At 39.4% G+C, this 26,747-nt stretch overlaps 1 protein-coding gene across 2 annotated transcripts; it reads left to right on the top strand.

Annotated features, from left to right (window-relative positions):
* LOC117963507 (MORC family CW-type zinc finger protein 4-like) lies at positions 1 to 25,965 on the top strand. 2 transcript variants are annotated; one of them, XM_058989254.1, is made up of 17 exons: positions 1 to 149; positions 300 to 372; positions 2,470 to 2,602; positions 8,838 to 9,060; positions 10,760 to 10,902; positions 11,461 to 11,620; positions 12,614 to 12,742; positions 14,241 to 14,360; positions 14,873 to 14,976; positions 16,878 to 16,985; positions 18,429 to 18,551; positions 18,725 to 18,802; positions 19,064 to 19,103; positions 19,627 to 19,748; positions 20,236 to 20,905; positions 22,306 to 22,577; positions 23,300 to 25,965. In XM_058989254.1, the coding sequence occupies exons 1-17, from the start codon at positions 90 to 92 to the stop codon at positions 23,448 to 23,450; spliced, it is 2,709 nt and encodes a 902-aa protein (XP_058845237.1). In that variant the 5' UTR covers positions 1 to 89; the 3' UTR covers positions 23,451 to 25,965. The 2 variants fall into 2 exon arrangements, with proteins under 2 accessions (XP_058845237.1, XP_058845238.1); XM_058989255.1 differs by lacking the exons at positions 1 to 149; positions 300 to 372; positions 2,470 to 2,602 and adding an exon at positions 5,383 to 5,447.
* Positions 25,966 to 26,747: the final 782 nt, after the last annotated feature.

Consider the following 26,747-nt stretch of genomic DNA (forward strand, 5'->3'; position numbering starts at 1 on the left):
AGTACTGCTTGAGCAAGCGAGACCATTGCCTGAGGGAGGCTGTCACATACGCGCACCGCTGTTGCTCGCTCTATGCTGTTTTCTTATTTATGTTTTTACAGTTCAAAAAAATGGCGAAGCTTAGCGAGCACGGGATTCGCCTTAGCTGCGTAAGCATAGTCTTTTCTGGATTTATTTGACATTTCTAGCATTATCTATTACAAAATTACAATAAAGCAATATTGCGGTATGTATTGAAAGTGTTTATTTATTTTTATATTCATTTCTTGCATTTATGTATTTTACTTTTTTGTTTTCAGATGAGCCCTTCTTACCTTTACAGCAATTCAACGAGTCATACCTGGCCTTTCAGCGCTATTGCAGAACTTATAGGTAAGACTGCAGATTATATTTGCAAGATTATATTTATTAGCGCATAAAAAGTTTTATTTGTATTTATTTATTTATTTATTTATTTATTTATTTATTTATTTTCCAAAGTCCATTCTTAAACTTTGCGGAATAAGTAATTTGCGCAATACCGCAAATATTTTCATTGTTTTATTAGTTTTTTGCAGGCTTGTTTGTGTTCTTTCGATTTAATGACCAGTATTTTTGGTTTAGCGTTGTTAAATTTTGCACTTGCCTGTCACTTGGTGGGCAGTTCTGAATAAACTGGGTGGTGCGCGAAATACCATGTTGCCGAAGCTCACTGACAAAATATACTGTATATCATACAACGGGTTTGTTAGTTTTAGTTTGAAGAACAAGCTATTCTCGTGTACCTTTAAAACCGAGTGTTGCCAGGCTTCGTTCGGGTTTGTGCTGTGTGCACACTGTGCTTTACACTTTTGTCTTTATTCTTTGCATTCATCAGCAATGTACATGCACCATATGTATTACACACAGTGCATTGCTTTCTAGGTGTTATTGACATATACATTATTTTTTTATAAAATAATAATACATAAGTATCCTGCTTTATGAAGCTGTTTTACCCTTAAGCGCAATAGACGTGTTACATTTTGCATTAATGTATTTACAAATGGGTATGTTAATTTATTTGCATTATTTGTTCTAGTTTTGACAACGTTCTGAGCTTGTTGTTTTGCACATCTGCAGCACAGTCAGTAGCAGTTCCGTGTTGTCCAGCCAAGCAATGGTAGACATTTTCCAATACTAGCGCTCTGGTTAGACTAAGGGTCGTGGGGGAGGGTACTGAGACAAATCTGAAACGGGAGATTGCAATGTAAGAAGAACGTTTTCAGACTTTAAAATTACAGATAGTGTTATGATGAGCTGCTGTACAGGATGTGAACATCGGGCGTTGTTTGTTGCGATAGTGATTTGAAATACGAGGAAGCAGGTATTACCATTTTTCTGAAGGAAAAGGGGAACGGTAGTTAACCAATCACAAGGTGCAAGGTATTCATAACAGAAACACGTGTGTCGGTTTCACAACACAGTAGTGTCACATCTAAGGCCTATTATTTTGCATCTACCTTCAATATCCAACTATGGTCGACGTTAAACCCATGTCAAGCAATCTAACATTATGAATTTCTTGTGCAAATATTGCCCCTTAGGATGTTTCTGGGAACCTGGTTTTTAAACACTTAAAAAAAAGACCAAATTGCTTAGTCTCCCCCTTTGTCTTTTTCTTTAGTGATTACCTGCTTGTTTCTGCTTCGGATATTAACATGCTTAAGTAATACAATTATTATTTTGTTTCTACTTAAGAAGCACTTACAAGCATTCAAAAAAAAAAAAAATCTGCGTGCAATCAGCGTGCTCCGTTGATATTACCCCCTCTCATCAGTGCCATGGTAGCTGTACAACCAGATAGTGGCAATGACGGCAGGTGTTTCTAAAAGTGTTTTCACCTGATGTGATTCACGTACAGTACCTCAGTATCTAGCAGAGAAAGGGCATGCTTGACTACTATGATGTAGCCTATGTGGATTAAGGGCTTGGGGGGATTGGGTGCGGGGAGGTCTAACAAACAGCTTTGGCGGTTTTCCTGAGAAAGTATTTTTTAGCGGCTATGCAATGTGGCAATAATTGTCAAGCTGCCAGATGGTAAGGCATCTATATTCACTATTCATTCAGCAGATGTGGAGCCACATCCGGTTGATTTAAAGAGAATCAACGTCTCTTATGTTGGAAAGAAAACAAAAGAGAGGAGACGAGTTGGTAAATGTGGGGTGTCCTAGTGATGACAGGTTTGGGCAGGGTGGCCTGGTGGCAGAGCTGAGGGACAGAGATAAGTATTGGAGATTGTGAGGCAGTTTTGACTGTGGGAGCTAAAGTAACTGGGAGCTTAGTGTGGGTTAGTGGTTAAACATTGGGGACTATGAGATAAGCTAATGATGTGGCCAATGAGTTAAGAGCTTGGGAGCTAAACTAAGATAAGGAGTGTGGCCTAGTGTTTAGGCTGAGGACACCCTCAGTTACAAACTTGTCACGTTTTATATATTTTTTCTTCTCCAGACAATGCCTGTGACCCCGGAGTTACAGCCAAACAGATTTGGATTGATGTTGTTGAGATCAAGGGGAATCTCTGCTTGACATTCACAGACAATGGATACGGCATGACACCAAGCAAGCTGCACAAAATGCTCAGGTGGGTCCCATTGTTTTCCACTCTGTGCCAGAATACAAACTGGTACAGCTGACAGATGTGCTGACATGTCTCCACACTGTCCGTGCTTGCAGGAAGCCTGTTGTAGCAGACATAGTTACACGTGGGATCAACAGAAAACACAATGGTTCTTCATGAGTAACAAAAAATCCATTTGTGTATGTCTTTCCTCACTCATATTTTTGCATTACCCACTAAGAACCAGTGTTTCCTCTCTATCTATTTCAGTGTGTATATAGTTTCACTGTTACAAATTACTCTGCTGTATTGTAATGAAAATGTATTAACACCATAGCCATATGTTCCATTTGCACTCAGCCTCAACTAGGGGGCGATTTCAAGGGTGAGGTGACACAGGTGCAAGGGACGACGTATGAAATAAAAGGAGAAACTGCGCTTTTACAGAAACACATTTTTATAAGAATCAAAGCCCATACTTGTACTCGTGTGGTTGTACAGTTTTCATTTTTTTAAGCTCCTTGGAGTCTATTGAGTTGATCCGAACACAGGCTGTAGATTATTGAACAGACCCTGTGTGCTTTTGCTACACCACCTGTATGTCTCTGAACAGCTGTTTGTGCACATGCTTCTGTCAATAAGAGAGCTGCAAGCACTCAGAATGGCTAGTTGTTTCGCATATTTGTGTATCCATTTTGCTCAACAGGAAGTGTACATTATTCAAAACTGAGGCCTAGCATTTGTGTCATTTGTGTCTTTTCTCAAAGGCCGTTGGTGGTGTCTTATTGACTTCTCTTCGTGCAGGGGTGTGAACCGCAGGTGTGATGGCCGGGGGCACGGGGGGGGCGCGGGGAGGGGGGGGGGGGGGGGGGGAGTGGAGTTGAGGCCGGAGAGTGAAGAACACCCCTCCCACACACACACACTTCCTCTGTGAGGCTGAGGGGATATAAATGGCTTGAGAAGGCTTAAAATGTGTGAAGCAATAGCTAACGCCAGCTCAGAATCAGGAAACAGGAACTAACTTCAGCGCAGTACACAAAACTAAAAACATGCAGACTGTTGTTAAACCAGCTAGCCACAGCCAAGTACAGCTTCATCAATATCAAACTGTGTTAAAAAAAAAGCATTCTTTGAATAACTCACGTGTTGAAGAATAAAAAAGCTACATTTAAAATGTATTTATATTTTTATTTCCTTGTTGTAGAAATCACAACAGCTTATTAAATATGACACTACATACCCTGTTGATATTAATCCCTTCATACCCAAGACTGAAAAATCAATAATCTTTTTAAGATTTCAAAGTTCTAGCAAAACCAAACTATGCTTTTAGTATACTTTTACTATGGTAAACTTGTTGTGAGTTGTTTTGTGTCTGACATTTAAAGTCTCTCCTTCATATTTCCTCACTGAGAATGAGTTTTCCTTTCTTTTCATGTTTTGAACCACAGCGTGTTTCATTACTGCTCTCCAGCGTTTTACTGGCACAGTGCCATCTCCTCAATTAAAAGGCATTTCTGAAACTCAGTGATTCAGCCTCTGGAGAGTTTTTCTATTAACAGGGAAGCCGCTTGCAGCATTCAAAAGAGTCACGTCATTAAAATGTTAAGAGAATGTCGTGCACAGCTGGCTGTGTCTCATGACTGCTGTGTTTGAGGTTTCATGTCGTTTTGAACTTCGGTGGAGTGGGCGTATGGTTGCTTTCCTCCTAATAATAAACCATAACACAGCAAGCTCAGATTGTGTGCGTGCTGTCCAGCGTTATCTCAGGGATCGATGGGACACATTGAAAGGATATTAAACGAGTGGCAATCAAGGCTTTAAAATCTACTTATTAACATGAGCGAAGTTTGATAACTTCAGGTGCCACAAGAGCTTCCTGATTTCGTTAGCTTTGGGCTGTCATTTTAAAAGTGCTCTTTGTGTGTTCTTTGTGGGTAAAGCCCGGATGCTAGAGACAGAACTCTTAAAGTGATAAGGTACCCCTGCGACAGAATATTAGAATGTGTGTTTTCACGAAAGACAGTGTTTAAAATGAACCAATAAAACCCATTGCAACTGCGTAAGATCTGCATCTTGCCTTACTGAAGAAACTGGACATATCAGCAGTGTTACTCCTGTTTATATACAGTCTAACCTCACTATAACAAACCCTTCTTATAGCGAACCCCCTTTTTTAACGATCCAAGCAGCAAGAACTGTTTGTGAATGTGTTATTCTCTCAGTGAAAACAAAGACCTTGGTAGGCTCATTCGAAGATAAAGCTGATTCAGATAACCTATTGTAGTGCGAATCATGTGTGGCGTATGCAACCAGTGCCATCTTCACACAAACTGCAACCATGGCAACAGACACGAGGAGGTAACAAGATTGAAACAGCATGTATTGAGAAAAGCACGAAAAATATGAAGCCATCTACCCTGGATATGTTTTTCAAGAGAAAGGGCATGTAATTGCTGTATTCAGCATGTAAGTGTACTTTTTATTTTTTTCATTTCTTTACTGTTTTCTTTTAAATATACAGTTTAAATGTTGATCAATGTGACGTTGTTTTGAAAGAACTACTGAATACTGTATAAAGATGTTCAATTCAATTTGGGCATTTCTTCATTATTCTGATACAGCAAATTGCCAAACCCTATTATAGTGAACAACCTGATATAACGAACATTGCTCCAGGTCCCAGGGGGGTTCATTATAATGAAGAAGGTAGACTATATATATATATATATATATATATATATATATATACACATATTTAGAGTGTCCAATTCTTTTTTCAATTTTTTTTCTTCCTGATTTAGAATATCCAATTACTGTATGTTCTCTGGCTGAAGCAAGTCTCCACACCTGCTCAGGAGAACTGAAGGTCAGTGGGCATCCTCCGATCCCACCCTCAAGAAATTCCCCTGTTTACAGTATATATATATATATATATATATATATATATATATATATATATATATGTGTGTGTGTATATAAAGTCGTAAAGCCTTATGTACATTGTAACATCGTGAACCATCAAATTTTACACAACTATTTTTCTTAAAATAGAATATCACCAAACATTTTTACAGATCCTCTGTATCTTGTACACTATTTGTCACTATTGTTTTCCTCGTGGTACTGAAACCTGTAGTGTTTTATTTATAGTCTTGACTAAAGACATGCATGTTACTAATACAGAGTTCACCTAAAGAAACTTATTTTGGAAAAAAATAAAAGTTTTTCCAAGAAGAGAAGTATTTTTTCATTCGCAAAGTACTGATCTACAAAACTGACTGGATTCAATCCAAGAAACTAGCGTTTTATTGTTATTAAAAGGAGAAGCTTCATAGTCTTAATTTATTATTCAAAGGCCTTTGTATATCTTCGTGGATTCCATTTGGGTTGCTGCACTCCTAATGTGTAATACATATTAACAGATCTTGCTGGCATGAGACTGTTGCCACAGTACTAACACTGGTCCAATGTAATGACATTGGGACAGCTGCTGAGAGATGCTCTTCCTTGCCCTGAATACAAAGTGCCACTCCTGTCATTGTATCTATTCAACCTCTTTCTTCAGAAGCTGGTGATGGTAATGGAGTCATTAATCCATATGTGTTTGAGTTAGAATGCTAGGAGAGGGTATCAGTAAATTGAGATGAAAAAAAAATAGGCACTCGCAACACACAGTTACAACAGCGCTGGCTTAAAAAGCTCCTACTGTATGTCACGCTCTCATCGAGTTAGAAATGATACAGACAAGAACATGGCTTTTCTCCTCGACAGCACTGCAGCTGTAGCTTGTGTTGACTGAGGTAAGCCTCTGTAATTTGACCTCACATTTGCATGATTTCTGATGCAGCTGAAAAGCTCCCAACAGATGACCTATAGTGTTATTTCTGATTTAAAACAATGATTAGTTTATTTGTGCTGAAGGCAGAAAACCAGCTTCTACTTGAAAGAGCTCCAGGTTTAAAAATGGGCGGGGTTTGACCAACAGATTTTTTGCTAATTTAATTTAATAATAGCATGTTGCTTGGTATGATTTGTGTCCTTTAGCATACAAAAAAGAGGAACTGCTACATTTGAAAAGATGACGCAGATTACTAACCCCAGGAAAAAACGATGTGTACATTTTTATTAATAGTATGACTGTAGTCACAGGGTGAGCAGAGGGAATAATGGAAAAAATGGGGAAAAAAACCTTCATATTCTGGTAAGTTCAAGGAAACGTAGTTGACACAACATTTTGGTATAGTTTTTTTTATGTAAGTTGAAACAAAGGATGCACAGAACATTGGGCCAGTTTATTCAAACACGCTAAGCTTGACAGAAAGTCTTCTCGTAAATCTTCACTTGCTGAATAGTGTAATGTCCAATGTTTGGTAGGTTTTTATAAAGTGATTAGCTGTTAAAAAGGTTTTACAGCCCACTCTGAATGCTTCCTGTGCACCTTCACATGTGGGCCAAGTTATGTTTCAACAGGCATTAGAAAAGTGCTCACAGTTTAATGCTACACCTTGTCAGTCCTCAAACTATGAAATAAAACTGATGGAAGATTCTAGTGCTAAATCACAGCCTGAATAAAATAAAAAGCATACAGCACACGGAGGAGATAAACAGACTTTGGGTAAAAAAAGGAAGTGTCTGTTAAAACCTAACCTCAGTTCAGCATCCTCTCCTTGAGTTGAGGGACTTACCTGCCTTCTAAGAAATTGGGAGAGGTCCGTTAAAACCCACAACAACGCGCTTCTATCGCAACAGACACACTGACCACAGACACACAGAGCTGTGAGACTCTGGGTCTTTGTTTAATTAATACAGCAGTGAAAGGGTACTCCATTGAAGAGATGTCCCTTTAAAGTAAAAGCACTGTTGAGGGGTATATAAATTATAATAAAGCATAGGCACAAGATTAAGCAAGTTTTAAACCTATTAAAAAAATATAATAAAGATGACAAACAGTTGTGAACTAAATGTTCAAGTAAACAATAACATACCCGAGATCTAGTTCACCAATTATTTTACATATTTTTAAAATAGTGACTATTTAAACGTGTTATTTCTGCAATTTTCTTTGGGTGTTTCTTAGGATCAAGTGCTTTTTGGTATATATGTCTGAAAGGAGGTACAACTGCAGTGCATGAAAAACATGACAAAAAAATGTATTTTTTGGATGTACACAAAGGGTTTAAATGATTTACAAATCATTTATTCCAGGACTTTTCAAACAAAAGCCCTTCTCCCGCTCTGTAGAAAGAAAAGTAAACACAGTGCAATAAACGTCTGAATAAAATTCTGTGGATGATGTCATGATTATGTCTGAATAGAATGATCATTCCAGAGGTTCCAGAGTTGAAGATTAACTTATGTTGCCTTTTTTTCCAAGCAACAATTGTTCCATAGCACTGACTGATCCCACAGATGGTGATGTATCTTCAGCAGTGTGATTATCACTGGTGAAATGTCGGGCTACTGAAAATGTAGTGGGGTTGATTCTAATGCATAGTAAATGTTTCACAATGCTACAATATACAGCATCTATTGCAGATAATGCACTATACCCTTCCTTAGAGGTGCATGTAACAGGCTCATGAATGTTGAATGATGATTTAGTGCCTCTGGTCTCTCTCTCTCTCTCCCTCTGTTTTGTGATTTATAATCAATGAATATGTTGTTTGCAAGGGTATATGCTGTCTCTTTGCTCCGTGGACCTCTCTCTTACAATAGTTGACCTTATACGCAACTTATATAATAGACATGCAGCAGTGTTTCCCATAAAACCAACATTAAAGTCACCTGTTATACCAAGTTTAAAACGCAATTGTACAAACAGGAGAAAAACATCAAATTGTTATTTTTTGTAACAGCGTACTCTACAATACGCACCACCTGTTTCCCACTGAACATAAAAAAAAACGATCACACAGTAGATAATACGTTGGCATGGTTACCATCTCAGTGTATAATCAGTATTCTTGATAGCCTTTGTGTTTACAGGTACAGAAGACCATCCAATAACCCGCTCTTCCTACCTCTCTATGTAAAGAATGCTGGAAACACAACCCAGTAAATGCAAAGTACCATTACAGAAAAAGACACAACAGTGTATTTCCACCGTATTCAGGTTTTTTTTTTTTTTTATTGAATCAAAATGGTTTATGAACGTGTCCCACAGTGTACCAAGCTTTGTTTTTCGCATTGAGAGAGCATGAACACTTGAGCATTGAGTTAAAAAGGGCTCCTGTTCTTTTTCTTTTCTTTCATACAGTTTTGGCTTCACAGAGAAAGGGTCGAGTAGAGGTCATCAGCCCATAGGAGTGTATGGAAATGGGTTCAAGTCTGGATCGATGCGGCTGGGGAAGGACGCGATGATCTTCACTAAGAACGGAGGCTGTCTGAGCGTGGGGCTGCTGTCACAGACTTACCTGGAGCACATCCGAGCAAAGGCTGTCATTGTGCCCATCGCTCCGTTCAACCCGCAAAACAATATCCTCCCCAGTGCTCGCAGCAATTGAAGCACTAGTTACACCATCATGCTGCTTGTTTATGCATACGTGGTTCATTCTCATTTTTAGTCCTTCTCGGTATTAGTTGAAGCCTTTAATAATGTAATTATTCAGTAGAGTTCACTGGCTGCCAGTCATCCCCCGCCTCACCTCACTCAAGTTTGAACTCCTTTTGTTGGTTTCACAGACCCTGATTAGCACCAATCTTGGACTGCCTTAAGGCAGTGCAAGATGAGTGCTAATCACAGTTGATTAAACCAGCAGCCTGTCCACAAGTGCCTGCTTAAATTAACTGAGGCTGGCCTCTTGACTGGAATGTGTGGTAGAGGAAGAACTTGGATGACCATCACAGCTCACCAGAAGCTTCATAAACACAAGTTAATGTTGGGATATTCATTGTAAGTCATGCACTTTAGGCAGTAGAAAATAGGGAGTCTTTCCTACAAACATTTTACTGTACTTGTATGTGTCAGTTTTTCAAATGCATCTTCGTAGTAGCTTGCATGCATCATATTACCAAGCACAATATCACTTACAGCACATTTAGAAATAGAACGCGCATCTGTTTATTTGGAAAAGTGTCATAGCTGCCATTGCATTTTAATGCGTGGCAGATTTCAATCTGTAGTTTCAAGCTGTGACAGTTTTTGTTCCCAGCTTCAAACACATAAATTGGGTTAATTACTCAGGAATAGGAGGATTACTAGACACCTTAAGTATGTGATAGACTATTATTTATAAGGTAACATATTGCAACAAATCAGCCAAGCTATTCTCAGACACGGTAATGGGGACTGTTTAGGTTTCGCTAATTGCTTTTTCAATATAGTTGTCTGAGAATCTGTAAACAGCTTTAAAATGTTTACAGGGACCATGTGAGAATTTCACAGTTATACATTTGACAGATATTAATGCGGTAGAAAAGCTGTAAGATATTTAGCTATTAATATCTATTGAAGGAAATGATATTGGGGTGCCGAGAACATCTTGAGATATTTATCTAAAAGAGCAGATGTGAGATAGCGTGTCTGGAGCAGCTATATTTAGGGCTGTATTTTTTTCACAGTGCAAAGGGCTTATTTTGCAGTCTAAAAATAGGTATTTCAAGGTATTTCATGATTAATAATATGTGTTACAGCAGAAAAGAAAAAGCATTCTCACATTCAAAATTGATAATTTTCTCTGGTTATTATATAACAAATGTTCCTAAATATTGAAATGTTTACCTGAAAAACAGTAAATGCTAAATTGTAGAATATTTTTGTTTTTTATGTCCACCTTTTAAAGACATTCTACTTTCACCATCAGTGAAGTATCAAACAAAATAAAAACATAAATACATGTAAAAATAACAACAGACACATGAAATAGGCTATAATTGGTTCAGTTAAATAATTATGGACATGGTTGTAAACAAGGACCTGCACTGGAAGTGTCTAGGTTACCTGCTGCTGAGAGATTGCATTGCAGTACAAGCAAGCCAAGAAATAAATGAATATATATAACAATGAAATATATTTATATAGGGAACTAGAACTACTTTGTTGAAATGTGTTTCTAAAGCTCCTAGCAGTCAGTCTAAGAGCTCTTCACATTCTGCTGAACTGAGTTGCTTAGTTTTCTGAACTAGCTGTTTCGTTGGCTGGTTCAGAGGGTGTTTTCCTTAACATGGTCCTCACATAACCTGGTAGTGACAGAGGACTCCGTGGCTAGTCTGGGTGCTATCCTGGCCCACTCACTGTTCCAGACCCAGGAGGAGCTGCTGGAACAATTAGATTCCATCCCCAGCAAGAAGGGGACCAAGATCATAATCTGGAACATCCGCAGGTAAGGTGGGGGAGGGACTGCCTCTAGAACAGAGGTTCCAAACTGTGGACCCAGGTGAACCCTGAAATATCTCCAATAGGTAATGCAGCTGCATCTACCACACTCCCAAACCATTAATCTGCTGCTCAACAGCTTAGCAAACAAAACCTGTGCCTCTTCGTAACGTCAGATTTGCTTGTTATGAAATACTTTCCATTGCAAATGTATAACCACATGGTGTCATTTGCAAATGCAATGACAATTTGCACAAAAACAACACTGGTATAGTATACATAGAAATGCTTGTGCGGAAAAGCTGATGGTGGTCCAATGCCAATGTGGTCAGTACCTTGGAAGTGATTGGGGACCACTGATCTAGAACATCTGTAGTTAAGTGAAGGTTATGTATTGCAATTTTTTGTAACTAGCAGACCAAAAACCTTGTATCGGCCAAGTTGGCAAACCCATTGTTGACTTTATTGACTGACTGAAATTACATTGGTTTCAGAGTTTGTACAGGGTTACTACAAGATCGTATTAAGTATACTTAACATATTTTGTTCATGATTTATTTTGAAGAAACAAGGATGGAAAGCCAGAACTGGACTTTGAGACAGACGCACATGACATCCGGATACCAGATTTACGCTCTGAGCAGCCAGGGAGTTCCAGCAAAAAGGGTTGTCGTGAACCTGAGAGGGCTGACCAGACTGTGCCAGAGATGGACTACTCGCTACGGGTTAGTATGGATACTTTCAGTGTAAAATCTTTTGGAATACTAAATTCAGGCATTGTTTTGAAGCAAGTTCAAAGGCAAAACAAAGTTTTTGAGAGTGATACTGTACCTTAAACGGTATAAAACTAGACCCATCCATCAGAGGTTTTACAATCATTTACAATTATTTAACTAGCCTGTTGCTTTAAAATGGGGACCTCTCAAAGTTTTCTCGTATAATGGTAGACTTAATTATTGTTTATATGATTATGCCTCAATTTACATCCTTTAATTCCATATTTAAAGCGCAATCAGAAAACCAGTGGCACTGCTCAGCTGTATTATTCACTTGTTCACCTTATTATAGCTTTGTGGCTTATTTGTTTAGCTTGCACTGTAAAAGCCAAGGTTTTGTAACATGGATATATTTAGCTCCAGGCAAATAATATAACACAAGCTCTCTGGTATTGATGTTACAGTAAGAAGTGAAGCAAGTGTAACATGAAGTGTTCAGAATATTGGGTGTGTTGACATTCATTGCAATGAGCAGAATAGTGAGAAGATATGGGGCGCGTTAAGTAAGTGAGCCACTCAGAGCAGCTCAGTGAAAGAACCCACTTAACGGCATGCTGCGTTCCACTCCCTCTGAGCAGCTCAGAGCGCTACAGAGCAGATTTCATTGGTTATCTGAAAATGTCTTGGGCTGAGCCGCTCAGTTACTTAATGCACCCATGGTTTTAAAGCATTTGTAATATACGTTGAGTCATTAGCACCATTTCCATGAAAGGAAAACCAAACTGTTAATGTTACTAACATGTAGACAAACCAACGAAAGTGTATTTTGTTAAACCTACCAATTTGCTTTCTCTCTATTCTGAGCACCAAGGTCTAGCTAGTCTTTAAAAAGGAGAACCTCAGATTGATTCTGAACTGGTTATTGGGAGGTGAGGTTGGTATATTGCCTATTGGACAGATTTTTCAATGGATTGTGAACCAGCTCCCCCTTTCTCACTCTAGGAGTACTGCAGCATCCTGTACCTGAAGCCACGAACTCAGATCATTCTCCGGCAGAAGAAGGTTCAGACCAAGCTGATCGCCAAGAGCTTGGCCAACATTGAGCATGACGTCTACAAGCCTAACTTCATTGTATCCTTACCAGAACTGCACCGATTCAATCCAGATACAGATTGTTATTGAAGATAGACACCAAAAAATATTCTGCTTCAGTTGCAGCTTCTCCAGAACTAGCCATCAGTTTATGGACAACAAATATGCTTTGAAACCCACCTGTACATTTACAAATAGGTGGTACTCATTGAGGAATGGTCATGAAACCCTCAGGCTCAAAGATGTGTAGCTACTAGAGCTGAAATGAAGAATATCAGATCACAGTTACAGCTGCATTTCAAAGAATCCTGCTCTCTTTCATTTAAGATTTTCTTTTGTTTTTCCTATTTGTTATGCAAAATAGCATTCTGTAAATAAATAGATCAGGCGGGCAAAAGTTCCTCCGGTTTGCATGATGGTTCAAAGATAACTACCTCTCTCTCAACTACTTCTGTACACGCACACAGGACAGCTGTTGGTATTCAAATGAGATGCAAAGTTTAAGGACAAGCGGGAGGGGAAAGGGATTGTTTCTCACGTTACAGATACCAAAGACCATACTTACATTTTAGATTTTATGATAGAAAACCATCACTCTTAAGAACCAATTACCGATTTTCATTTTCATGATGGAAATCAAAGTATTTGCAGGTTTGGAAACTTCCTATCAGAATTAATTTCCATTCCTGCAACTCATGTCAAACCTTATTTCAAACAAGCAAGATTTTTAATTCTGAATTGCAATAAACAATGAGACTCGCTCCTGAGTTCACTTAAAATCAGTGTTGTCATACACCATTACTATACAGAGAATTGCCTGATAAAAACATGTTTTGTTCTCTTCCTTTGTTTTTCATTATAGGATACATGAATACATAGATACATCTTTGTCTTTACTTTGATCTTTACTGCACTCGTCTCCATGGTTGCCATAGGGATGAAATGTTTTTTTTTTCAACTTAGATTAGTTCCTTTTCATACATTGCTGAAATCAGTGGCAGTAGTGCACCTGCTCAACGTTCATTGAGTACTGTAATTACTTCATGAATGAGGGTGACCAAACAACCACAGCATTACATGAACGTCTGAACAATGTATGGAAAAGAAAGGGGGCTTAACCCCAAAATAAATAGCTTAATTTCAGATCCTTATCCTGAGGGAACACAAAGCAAATTTTTCAGGACCAGTGGCTTGAGACCGGGAGACCTAGTTTGAAGTAGCTTTGTTGGATTTAACCCCAAGTCTCCGCAGGTGTGCCATGCAGTGGCCTGAAACCTATTCTCCTGAAACCAAGTTCCAAGCCACAAAGTGGCTTTGTGTTCCCAGCTTTATATTCCTCAGAACAAGAGCCACATCTCTTTAGTAACACAGCATAATTGCTAAACAGTGTGCTTCACCCGGTCGTTTTATTGTTCCGTTTGCATGAATGCAATATAGATTCCAAAACGACTGGTAAAAAAAAAAAAAAAAAAAAAACAATATTTACTCAGTAGCATTAAATATGAAGCTTGTGTTCTTTCCTTAACGCATCTCCTAGAACAAGCGAGTGCGAATCACGTTTGGGTTTAACTACAAGAACAAGGAGCACTATGGAATCATGATGTACCACAATAACAGGCTGATCAAGTCCTATGAGAAAGTGGGCTGTCAAATCAAGGTAGGCCTCTTGGCTGACGCTGGGCTGTACTTCTAACACTGCTTCAGGGCATCTCAGTCATACATTCCAGCAATAAGGAGTAATGTACAACTGACTGTGCACGTTAAGACTGTAATTCAATCAAGGGGTTCTGATGACATGAAAACCACAAGAGTGATTCAAAGCTTTAACTAGGAAAGCTTTTTAGATCTTAGTTCATGCTCTTATTACTTCTCAGATATATTATTGTAGTGCTTTGTTTGCTGGCCACCTAGCTGTTAAATAGGCTTCAGTTAAGAATGATGCTGTCAGTATGTTTCCTTACACTTGCCAGTTTTAGCATATCATGTCAGAAACCAAAGCTTTGCACTGATTTCCTGTGAGATACAGAATTGATGTCAAAGTGCACTGAAGAAGGCACTAGCTGAAACACTGTTTGACTTATCTCCAAGACTTGATAGGTTATTATAATAATAATAATAATAATAATAATAATAATAATAATAATAATAACGTTTTGTGTTCTTCCACAGTCCAACACCCGAGGCACTGGTGTGGGGGTGATCGGAGTGATTGAGTGTAACTTCCTGAAACCAGCACACAACAAACAGGACTTTGAGTACACCAAAGAGTACAGGTAAGCAGAACTGCCTTTCACTGTGCAATACAGGGGCCAGAGAGCATATACAGTCTCTTACCTTTCACTGTGCAGTACAGGGGCCAGAGTGCATATATTCCACAGTCTCATACCTTTCACTGTGCAATACAAGGGCCAGAGTGCATATATTCCACAGTCTCTTACCTTTCACTTTGCCATACAGGGGCCAGAGTGCATATATTCCACAGTTTCTTACCTTTCACTCCATCAATCCTGTGGTTTCTAATTTAGAGACAGAACTTCCTGCTTTCTGAATGCTTACATCACTTCATATATCTGGCAAGGGAAAGTGACCTTAAACTATTCATAGGGTAAGCAAATCTAGTGTGTGAAACAAGAAACTGTAGTCTCTGAGATTCTGGTAAGGTGATTGAATGTTTAGTATAGTAGTTGCTACTCATAGGTTGCAATGGGAGTTAGCAGGTTCATGTGGAGTTGTGAGTGCTCACTTCATATTTATGTTGCGTAAATCTAGTAGATCCTGACCTTCTCTAAGTCTTGGTAAACTTTAATCTGCATGATCATTCTCGTTCAACAAGCAGAGATTGAGGAAGCAAATAATAATTTTTATACCTTATAACCTGGGAGTAGAGGCTACACCTAACCATGTGGTATACACCTAATATTTCACCACTGGAAACATTGAGAAAAACCTCTAGCAGAAACTACTTTCAATGTTTCTTGTAGAAATGCTACATCTGTTTATTATGGTAATTTGTTTGCAAATGGAAATAACAAAGCAGTAGTACTGTATGCTTTTAAACTGTAATCTAAAGGGAACATCTCCAATCACTACCTTCTCCTCCCTCCAGTGCTGTGAGGATAAGCTTGTGATTCCTGGCTGTAGCCATCGACATTGTCACCTTTGATGAGCACTAAAATGACAAGTTTAAAGAGGATGTTGCTACTTTGCCTGTGAGTGAAGTTTCTCTACTAATTGGGAGTCAGGAGCTAAACAGGCCACAGACACCCTCTCCTCCTCAGAAGTGAAGCAACTTCCTGCTGGCCCGAGTAGCTGCTGAGCGATATCAGGGGAAGTGAAGACAAGCCAGTCGGGGCAATTTCTGCTCTCATTACCACTTCCCTTTGTTCCCTTAGCCTCTGCAATCAGCTCTCAGCTCTCAGCTCTCAGAAGCAGGAGGCTGGAGGGTGAGGGGCGAAGGCCTTTCAGAGTGGCTCTAACACACTTTCTCAAGTACACTCCAGTGTTTCCCTGGAAACGGAAGGTCTTTTAACCAAAACCGTATAAATAAAATGAAAAAAACACGTTTCATCGCCACAATTCATTCAGCCAAAATGTACGTGTGGTACTGTACAATGGGTTTTTGAAGATGTTAACATGGTATTTGAAATATTTCATCTCATGATTTATTATTTAGAGGTCTGGATTTTTAATTATTTTGTTTTATTCAAAGGTCTTAAATAGGTTACAAAGGCTTCCTCATTATTTTTTTTGGGGGGGGACATCTTCATCCTTTTTTTCTGAAAACTTCTCACTTCTGTAAACTCTATGCCTTATGGTAATCTTTTCATTCTGCAATTTTTTTTTTAAGTGAAGTAATTGCAGCTAATAATAAAAGCAGCTATTGAAGTAGGATGAAACTAACCTTTAAAAACAAGCTGGCTGTGCCAGATGATGCAAGCACACTATATAAAGTGAAGAATCTAATGCTCTTTCAGACAGTCAGGAGAGGAGGTACACACATTAGTTTTTACTCCTTTACTCTTTTAAGAATCTTCACTGCTACTTGCCTGTATCTGAAATTGCCCTGTAGTCCTCATTTCTTCTTTACTGGTCTTTATAAATACCTGTCATTTAAATACCCTGAGACCCTGTACATCAAGCAGGTGCAATTGATCTGTTTCATGTATCCCTGTAGACTGACTCTGGCAGCTCTGGGATTGAAGCTGAACGACTACTGGAAAGTGAAGAAAGCAAATAAATTGCAGGATCAGGTGGAAGACAACAAGAAGACAGAGGAGACACAGTGAGTGGGATGCCTTACTACCCCGCCCCACATACCCATCACACCATAAACACATCTTAATAAAACCTCTTTAAAGATAACAAAATAAATGCCAGAAACATTCACCTAATAGATATTTATATCATTTTATAGGACTCACTTTTCCTGCTTGAAACACAAACACATGAACGTGAATTTGATTATTTAATGGTGTTTTTTAAGCTATTAGTAAATCCTTGCAGATATTTCAGTGCTACACTGTGGATTCATTGCATGCTACTTCAATAGGTCACACAAAGGAACACAGTCAGTATTGAAAACACGCTATGAAAAGCATAGGGAAAGCAGTGATTAGTTACTGGGCAGTTGCGTGAAGCATCTTACCGCGTATGTGGATATTACCACTAACAGTTAATCATTTAAATTAGAATACTGGAGGTTGCATTAAACTTTTTCTACCTTCAAAACTCAAATTGAGCCTATTTTCATTCCATGAGTTGCGTAATAATGTTTGCTGCAATGAAATATTCACTGCACATTTTAATTCTTTCTGTTCCATTCCCATCTTTCAATGCAAAACAATAATTTGCATGTCCTTAACTTCCCAATGATTGCGCCACAAGCTGACGTGTCTGTATCTCATGGGAGGAGATGCAGGGAATGAATGCACTTTGTTTTGATGTAGGTGCTATCTACAAAAACACACATTTCTATTTTAACTTCATGCACATTGCCACCTGGTGGACTAATATTGTTGCATTTTCTGTTTGCCTATGTGGCATAGTGAAATCTTGGATGTCTGCTTGTCCTGTGACTTTTCCAACTAACAGGCCACAGGAAATCTGAGCTGGGTAAACTGAGTTGGTTTGCCTGGATCTTGTCCAGTGATAAATAAACCCCACTCATTTTTTTTTCATTTGTTTTATAGTATAAACAGACAGTGTGTTCTTTATTAATAAACGACTTGATGAAATACACATATATATATATATGATCACGTAAGCCTTTCTTATTTCATCCAATTTATCTCTAAACAATACGCAAGCATAGCACTTGTTGAATGAGCTGAAGTAACACAGATTTAAATTAAAGGAGAATGTGTGTCTTTGGTAAACTTCCTTTGGGTAAATCCAGGCAGACATGACGATTACCTGAAACATTCTTTGAAAGATGGCAGCTGTTAAGCCTCATAGAAGATTCTGTTTCATTCAAGTTACTAGGACCTGTGCAGTGTTGTGAGCTTCCTTGGCCTCATTGGTCGAATGACATGCGTATAATGGAAAGCTGTAGTCTGAACACCTGTCTCTGACTTTCTTTGTTGAAAAGGTAAACGCTATTTAAAGCACAGAGGAGCGTGTTTTGCATGCTACAGCATTTCAAACCGCAAGCACACCATGCAAATCTGTCCCAGGCCTGTCTTGTGGGTGTGGATAGTGATTCTCTGCTGTGTTTGGATCTCTGCAGAGGGAACCCGGACCAGCACTGGGTGCAGTGTGAGGAGTGCCTGAAGTGGAGGAAACTACCTTTCACAGAGGAGCCTGTCCCTGAGCCGTGGTACTGCCACCTCAACCCTGACCCCAAGTGCAGGTGAGTGGGAGGGGTTTTGTGCTCTACACTCAAGGCAGGGGGGAGTAACTGTCATAAGAATATATTGTAGCAGTGCAGGATTTTAGTGTTGTCTATGAATACAAATGCACCTGGTGGTGGGGGTACTTTGACAGCTTCGTAACTGACCTTGGATGTTGTGTGTTGAATTTCAGGAGCTGTATTGACCCAGAGGAACCTGAGGAAAGTGAAGACGAGCTCACACCCAGCTACGAGAAGACCTTTAAAAAACAGTAACTAATCTGCATTATCCTGCTATGCACTGCAGACCCTTCTCCCCTGTGTGCTTGTAAAGCCTGTACTGTGCCCTGCGAGGATGCAGAGAGAATAAGGGGAGGTGGTTCTGTTTGTTTTTCTTATGAATCTGCTGTAGTCCTTATTCTACTACTGTTGTTTCTGTTTCTCTACAAACTGTAGAGGGAAGTTAGGTTGACTATGTGATCATATGTTTTGAAGACGTTTTGCTAATTTGATGTATCAACTTGTGATTTCAGAGATTTGAGCAATGACAGAAAAAGGAGTATGTCTCTTGAGGTGGGTTGAGAAAAATATACAGCATATCAAAATGTGAAATCTAAATGGAAAGTGTTATCAAACCAAACATTTTGCATACTCAGAAACAGAGTACAGAGAGCAGATGTATTAAGTCTTGATATCTCTAAAAAGACAGCAGAATAAAAGGTAACATATGATACAATTGGGGCCAACTTGTCCCCCCATTTGGGCAACTTGTATGGAAGCACACCTTCACTGCCACTCCCTGTTTCATATTTATAGGTATGCAAAGCCTAGTAAAAGCATGGTGAAGCACAGGGAAGCTTGGTAAAGCACAGGCAATGATAAGCAAAAGTAAATCCACAGCACAGTATAAACATGGGGAACTGCACATGTACGTTGTGAGTGTGTAAGTGGATGATTTGAATGTAAGTAGACAGTGAATAAAATAGTGTGGGTGTATGTGGGAAACATAAGCGTAATTGGCATCTAACTTTTACATTCTCCTAACTCAGGTCTGTTCGTATTCGAGTGTTATAAATGAATCTGTATGGTGTTTCAGGGAGGTATCGTCAAACCAGAGCTGTCCCGGGGTCTGTCTGGACCACCCAATCTTCTCACCAGTCAAGAGGAGGAGCAGGTGGAGGGGATGGAGAAAGGCGTGGCTGGGTCGAGCGTCCCCAGGTTTGAGGATTTCTGCTTGTCACTGATCATGCCAATTATTATTCCTCTCTTATACCAGCGAAAACACCTTGAAGAGCAACATTGTATGACTGAAACATTACAGATATTTACACTAAGCTATTCTTCTTCTTGTTTAGACTCACTTTGTATCCTGCTGCAGTCATCACATCTTGGTGACTTTTGTAAAGCAGTCCGGTATGGCCTCAATAGAGCTCTCAGATTCTCAAAGTACATGTGGACACCATTACCTTGTCCCCCTGTAACACTTGTGGATTTAAGAAATACTGCAAAGGACAAATGTGCTATGTCTTACATTCACTTTTCCCTCAACAACATGGTGTGCATAAACTCCTTTTTATTTTTCTGAATGCCTTTTTGTATAAAAAACTAGTTCAACTATAAAATTCTCTCCTGTGATAAAAGATTTTCATCTTAATGGGGGGATTATAATCTTGCTGTTATGTTTCTGCACTTTTTTTCTCTGCAGTAAAAAGCAAAAACAAGGCTTGGACAGCAGTCGCCAGGACATAAGGCCCGAAGCGTGGGGAGGATTGGGAGATCAGGCCCATGCTTTTGTGAAAACAGGCTTGGGCTCCAGTGAGGAGGAAGAGGGCCATGACGTAATCATAGTCTCAGAAAAGAGAACCCCTCCCACCCTGCCCATTATCAAAAAGGAAGAGCAGATGTTGCTTTGGCCTGCAGGGGGTGTGGCTCCTAAAGGACAGCAGAATCTCTGGAACAAATCCAAGAAAAAGGCTTCCTCCACAGCCCAAACAGTCGTAGTGCCACCAAGAACGAGAGAAGGGTGGCCCGTGAAGGCCCTGACCCATGGTAATGTTACAGCACAGGAAGGGAGAAGAAGAAAGCCTGCTGCCATGGCTGCAGACTGCCCAGAGAGCGAACAGCAGGCACAGATCCAGGCTCTGGAGCAGGCAGCCCGCTCAGAGAAACTGGCAGAGCTGGAGAAGGAGGCAGAGAGGCTGAGAGGGAATCTGAGGGTCCCCACACTGCCCCAGGACTGCCCCACAAGCCTGCAGCAGATGAGGCAACTGTACCAGCAGGCCTGTCGGGAGAAGGAGTTCTTCAGCCAGGGGCTGAACGAGGCCGAAGACAAACTGGTTGTCATCTCTGCCGAAAGGGACAAGTACAGACATAAGGTAGGGAGCTGCTTGTTTGTTACGTAGTTGCTTACATCTCATCTTCCTGGAGGCCCTTGTAGTAGTGAGGTTTCTTCCTGTGGGGGTACTGGCTGAGTATCCCTCTCTACACCACGACTTCCAGCATGGACACACACACACACACACGTCACTGGACAAGCTTGTCTGTTGTTTATTTATGTTATTCACATTTTTTCTCAGCAAAATAAGTAATCATTGCTAAAACAGTACACCATTCCAGTCACATTCTTTACCTGGAAATGGTCCCGGGACTTTCCTAGATTAATGAGCAATTCCTAAATCTGTAAGCCGCTGTGCGCTCTTTCATGTTGTCAGACAGACATTCCAGGTGACTGCCTCCAAGTTATAAGCAAAACACTTTTTGCCAGATACTCAAAACATAACAGTTCCAAAAGTCTCAATCCAGTTTGTAGGTTCATCTCTTCATTTCAACTGAGCAGAAAAGTTATGAGAACACTAAAACTATATATAATGTAAAAATGTATTCAACTCTGGGCTTATTTTGAGCACAGGGCAAGGCACTAACGCTAAGGCAAAGGTTGTTAGTGCCTGATTATACGGCACTACATGGGCGCAAACGAGCACAATTAGACTTTTCTCTGTAAAGTGATTTTGGTACCATGAGTTTTTATGCCTGCGCTATTATGATTTTCCATTTCAATGGATTGATCAGCGCTAACCAAATCGTGCAAACTAAAACCCTTGTACTTTTAAAATTACAAGTGTGATATATTGCCCCACTCGGGTTCGTTGCCCCTTTAAAAATTGACCCAGACACAGAAATTGGGGTTCAGCGCTTCCGCGCACTTTTAATAATACAAACAGAACACAAAACAAAAACAAACACCTAGCTCCTTCGGAGCGCTAACTAAACATAAACACTGGAACCTAAACTAAAAACAGGACAGCTAAGCTGTTTCCCTGTAAAACAAACCAAACAAAATAAACACTGTTTTCACAAACCTTCACTCTCGTGGTATGCCTGCACACACTTGCAAGCGGGCTCTACCCACAGCAGCCCTGAACAGACTGGCTGCTTTTCTTTTATACCCTGCACCTGGCTCTAATTTAACAATAATTACCAGGTGCAGGGGATAATTAACAATTAACACAACTGTGCATTCTGCACATGTTTTCTTCTATGCAGGGAGGATTAACCCCCTCCCTGCTGTGTTACACAAGGATGATATTAATTGTTTGGCAGAGTGATTACACACATTCATTCTCACCCCAGTGGCTCATCAGTATGGGCCTGTGCTGTTCATTGGAGTATGGGTGTGAACAGTGAGCCCAAAGCAGTGCTGGTAGACTGCCTGCCGTGTGTGTGTGTATGTGTGTGTGTGTGTCTGTGGAGTGACTCTGTGGGATGTCCTGTGCAGGTGGCTGAGCTGGAGCGGGAGAAGTGTCGCCTGCAGCAGGAGTGTCACAAGAGCCAGCAGGAGGTGCTGCTGCTCCGAGCTCATCCTACCAGAGCCAATGAAGAGATCTTCTGGGGCAAGAAGTACACCAGCTTCCAGTACCAAGAGCTGGAGCCACTGCGGGCCGAGCTGGACCGGATTCGGAGGGAGAAGAGGGAGCTGGAGAATCGACTGAGCAGGCAAGGAGAGACCCAGGAGCAGGGCACAAGCCCCCAGCCCAGTGCCACTGACAGGTAACCTGCATGGAGAGAGGGAGCCCAAAGCATCTGCGTGCAACCATTCTCGACTATGCAATGCATGTGTGTTGGAAATGGTCTTACCTACACTACGCGCCCAGTTCAATTAACTTTAAGCAAGGAAAAGTATACATTCATGCAATAAATAGTGCAAGACAGGATTTTTAACACATCATCAATGATGAATAAAATGAAATATTGTTTAAGTGGGATGAGAACCCGTTCTCTGTCATGTCATTTCCAAAGAGACAGCAAGCAGCCTCATACAATTATTATTATTATTATTATTATTATTATTATTATTATTATTATTATTATTTATTTCTTGGTAGACTCCCTTACCCAGGGTGACTTACAGTTGTATACAAAAAATACATATCAAGAATGACAGTACAATTAAGAGCAAGATACAGTGACTTAATAAGAGCACAATCATGCTCGGTTACACAATAGCACAATTCCATTGTTGATGTTATGATATAAAAACACCTTTGAGGTTTAGCTCATTATGAAGTTTTAAATCGCTTCATGTACACAAGCTTGCAGTTTGTCTGAGGGGGCTGAAAAGCTAAAGCTGTGCAGCGCAGGATGCTGCTCAGCTGGAAGGCAGTCCAGGTAAGTGTTTTTAAACCCTGTGCATTAGGTCTGGTCTCATGATTGCATGGTTGAAGCAGGTTCTCACAGGATGTCACCCCCCCACCCCACCCTTGTTTTCACAGCAGTACCATGGAGAGGCTGCGTATGCTGCGCCAGAACGTAGCGAACCTGCTGACCTCGGTCCTGCCTCACTTGGACCTGAAGGAGATCAGTTTCGACACAGGAGACATCGACCACATCCTGGAGAAGGTCATTGAAGCCAACAAGATCTGAGGCCCAGGCCAGGCCAGGACAGATCATGTGATCCTTCAACAGGCTGTTGTGCCCTGTCATTTTCAAGGATGCTGCCTTTACAAATATCTATGTATTATCAGCAAGCTGTCAAAATTCTACAAAATCTAGCAATCACGCAATGTATAAAATCTAAGAAATAGGGAGATTAAATAAACTATACTGTAATAGTTAGCTGGACATTATTTACGACATATGTTCCAATAACAAAGAAAATAAATAGCATACCAAATTAATTTAGTGACTGATGTTTGGAGTTGTTTTTGTGGAATGGCGAAACATACTGGTATAGAATTAAAGTGTGCATGTTAAAATGGGGCACCCTTAGAAAAGGAATAGGGTATTTTTTTTTATCATGCAGTGCTTTTATAGCGGTAAAGACAGGTTCACACCTGTCTATTGAGGTAGGCATGCAGTGTATTTTTATTTGTATTTTGTGTCTGAATTCAAAGCATAGCAACATAGCTCATAGAACCACTACACTATCACCCACACCCTAAAACTGCCAAGTATTACGTTTTTCCACATATGAAGTAACCAGTTTTTAAATCACCTGGTTTCAATTCTTACGGAAAAACACAACTGAAAAAGTGGAATAGCCAGAGTTGTCTACCCAAGCCCCCTCAACAACAACAACCATTATCAACTTTGACTTTTATAATCCCTTTTCTCTATCATATGTAAAAATTGCTGCAGAAAAATATATACCAGTATATATATATTTTTTCAGGTTCAATGATACTACTGACGAAGAGTAGAACATATGAATAATATGGCTGAAGTCAATCCACCTTAACCACTGTGTGTACATGTTGTATTGTAAATTAGATGAATGCTAGACCCACATTTTCCTACTATGTGTGTGTTTGTACTTAGTTTTTTTGTTGCAAGGTTCCTAATATGTCAATTAAGTCAAATTGACATATACAAATCCTATAGAAGTAAAACATTTTGTTGTAAATGGTATGGTAGCGATTAGTGTAAATAATATAGATTACTAGTGATTGTTTTATATAGACCGCCAATCCCTTTTCCTGTTTTATACATTCTTGATCACATCTCTGTAACAGTGAAATCAGCGAAAGATGCTTAAGAGTCTTTTTTATACAGCTTCAAACCATATGGAAAGTACCTAGTGCTTCAGAACAGTGCCTTAATGCAGTACTATGTTGAAAAAAGAGAGATCTATTGGGATGTCTCTGTTGTTGCGCTGTGTGTAACCAGCTGGAAAAAAAACAACAGCAGCAATCTGAGAATCGCTAGAACCAAATGAAACCTTTCCCAATACCACTAGAACAACATCTCCCCGACTGTGTAGTCAAGGCCTCTTTAGAAAGACCTACGCTAAATGTTAAATACAAAATAAAAAGAACAATACATGACAGATGAGTTAATAAAGTAAAGGAGTTTGTTTTTACTAAATTAATTACATTTGACACAGCTTACCCTTAAATCTAAGACTTTAACCATTTCTTGAACACATGACTAGAAAGCCAGTGTCTTTGTAAAACAAACTTTTAACATATTTCATCACTGGCACCAAAAAGGTTAAAGTATGAGGTGTGTTGCTCATATTTAAATATTTGAAAACTAGATGGTAGAAAGTAAAACGTTTTGTTCTATTTTGTTTTTTATTGTTGATTTTTTTTTTTTCATTGACAGTTGTTACTTGTTACTGATTGTCAAAATACCATAGAAATAGTTTATGAAGGGCAGAAGCACAACTTGTGGTCAGTCCACTAGAGGGAACTGTTATGCGGATGTTTGATGCTGCTGCCCTCTGGTGCATGCCAAAGGAGGTACATTTAACACCGTGTGTGTACAATGCTACATGTTTCATTGATGGGAAATATATATATATATATAAATCTTTTAGCTGTAGCAACTAGGGAAACATATTCATGATGCATTCAATTCTACTACCTTTGTATTATGTTGAGCCCCACCTCTTGTATTTAAGCACCATGTAATTGTGAAGCACACTGTAGAACAGGAAGCGTCTACGACAGCTTCATTTTGCAGATATCCCACTATGGACATGTTTACGGCAAAAGAACACATATACTGTATATCAGTCCAAAGTAGTAATGATTTTAACTTTGTAGCATGTATATATTTTGCAGATTTTTAAGAAACACAAAATTTGTAAAAATGTCTTGCTCGCAAGCATTCCATGTTTTGCAGTGCCAAATAGCTGTAGCAGTGAATGTATTTCTCTTGGCCGTCAACCTTCATTGTGCATCCACTCATAATATTACAACTTTGATCAATGTACTTATTCAGTCATGTATTTTCGATGTCTTAATGTTTAATTTATTGTCATTTTTTTCATATCTATAATATATTTTCTACCAAGTGTGAAACCTGTTTTGTTTTGTAATGTTTGAATGCTCTGTGGTGTTCGAAGGGCATATTGTTTGGCTGTTGTTGTTTATATATATAGATATGTGTAGTAGAAAAACTGGGGTTTTTTTTATAAAATATTTGAATATATAAATCTTCATGACTTGTGTTCTTAATGTGTTTCCTAATTTCTGATTTGACCTGTGTAGAAAATACAGCAAGTAAGCATTTATCACAAGTCACAATATAAAAAGATATATTTAAAATAAAAGTGGACAAGCTGTACCAGATGTTAAACTGAGACCCTAAACTGCAGTAATCGAAAAAAGTCAATGCGTTTCGTGAGAACCACAAAGTTGTGCAAATTCAGCCTTGTCTACAGATCAATACTTTTGCTTCCCAGCTGCACAAACTCCCCAAACCTCAAACTATTTACACACAAATCGAGATAACGCTTAGTAAGAATTAAACATCTTTGAATGAAGTTGTGGTAAGAAAACTCTAAAATGTGTACACGTAGCTTGAACAACTTCTACCAAAGTACACCCACATGGAGTAGTCAAACGTTTGTCTAAAGTCATAATGAGAGTCTTTTAAGTGCTACTGTCGACTGACATTAATGAGACCACTTGGTAGAACATAGCAAAGCATGGTAGGGCACGGGCATGTGGTGATATTGTGGTAAAGGATGCAGTTACTGCACATACATGGGGAAGCATGAACATTTAATACAGCAAACTTCCATCAGGGTCCAGCCTGTAGAAACGCTGATTGAAACTGTATGGCAATAGAAGTGTTGGAAATCAGTGTTGGCTATAGCAGTTTATGACATGTGGGACATGAGTTAATTTCTGTCCATAGAGCTACAAATAGAGTTCACCTGGCAGGTGAAGTTTATTTACACAGTATTGTGTTTTAAAAATCAATACCAGTAGT

Source organism: Acipenser ruthenus, chromosome 16, assembly GCF_902713425.1.
Source record: "Acipenser ruthenus chromosome 16, fAciRut3.2 maternal haplotype, whole genome shotgun sequence".
In the NCBI taxonomy this organism is placed as follows: domain Eukaryota; kingdom Metazoa; phylum Chordata; class Actinopteri; order Acipenseriformes; family Acipenseridae; genus Acipenser; species Acipenser ruthenus.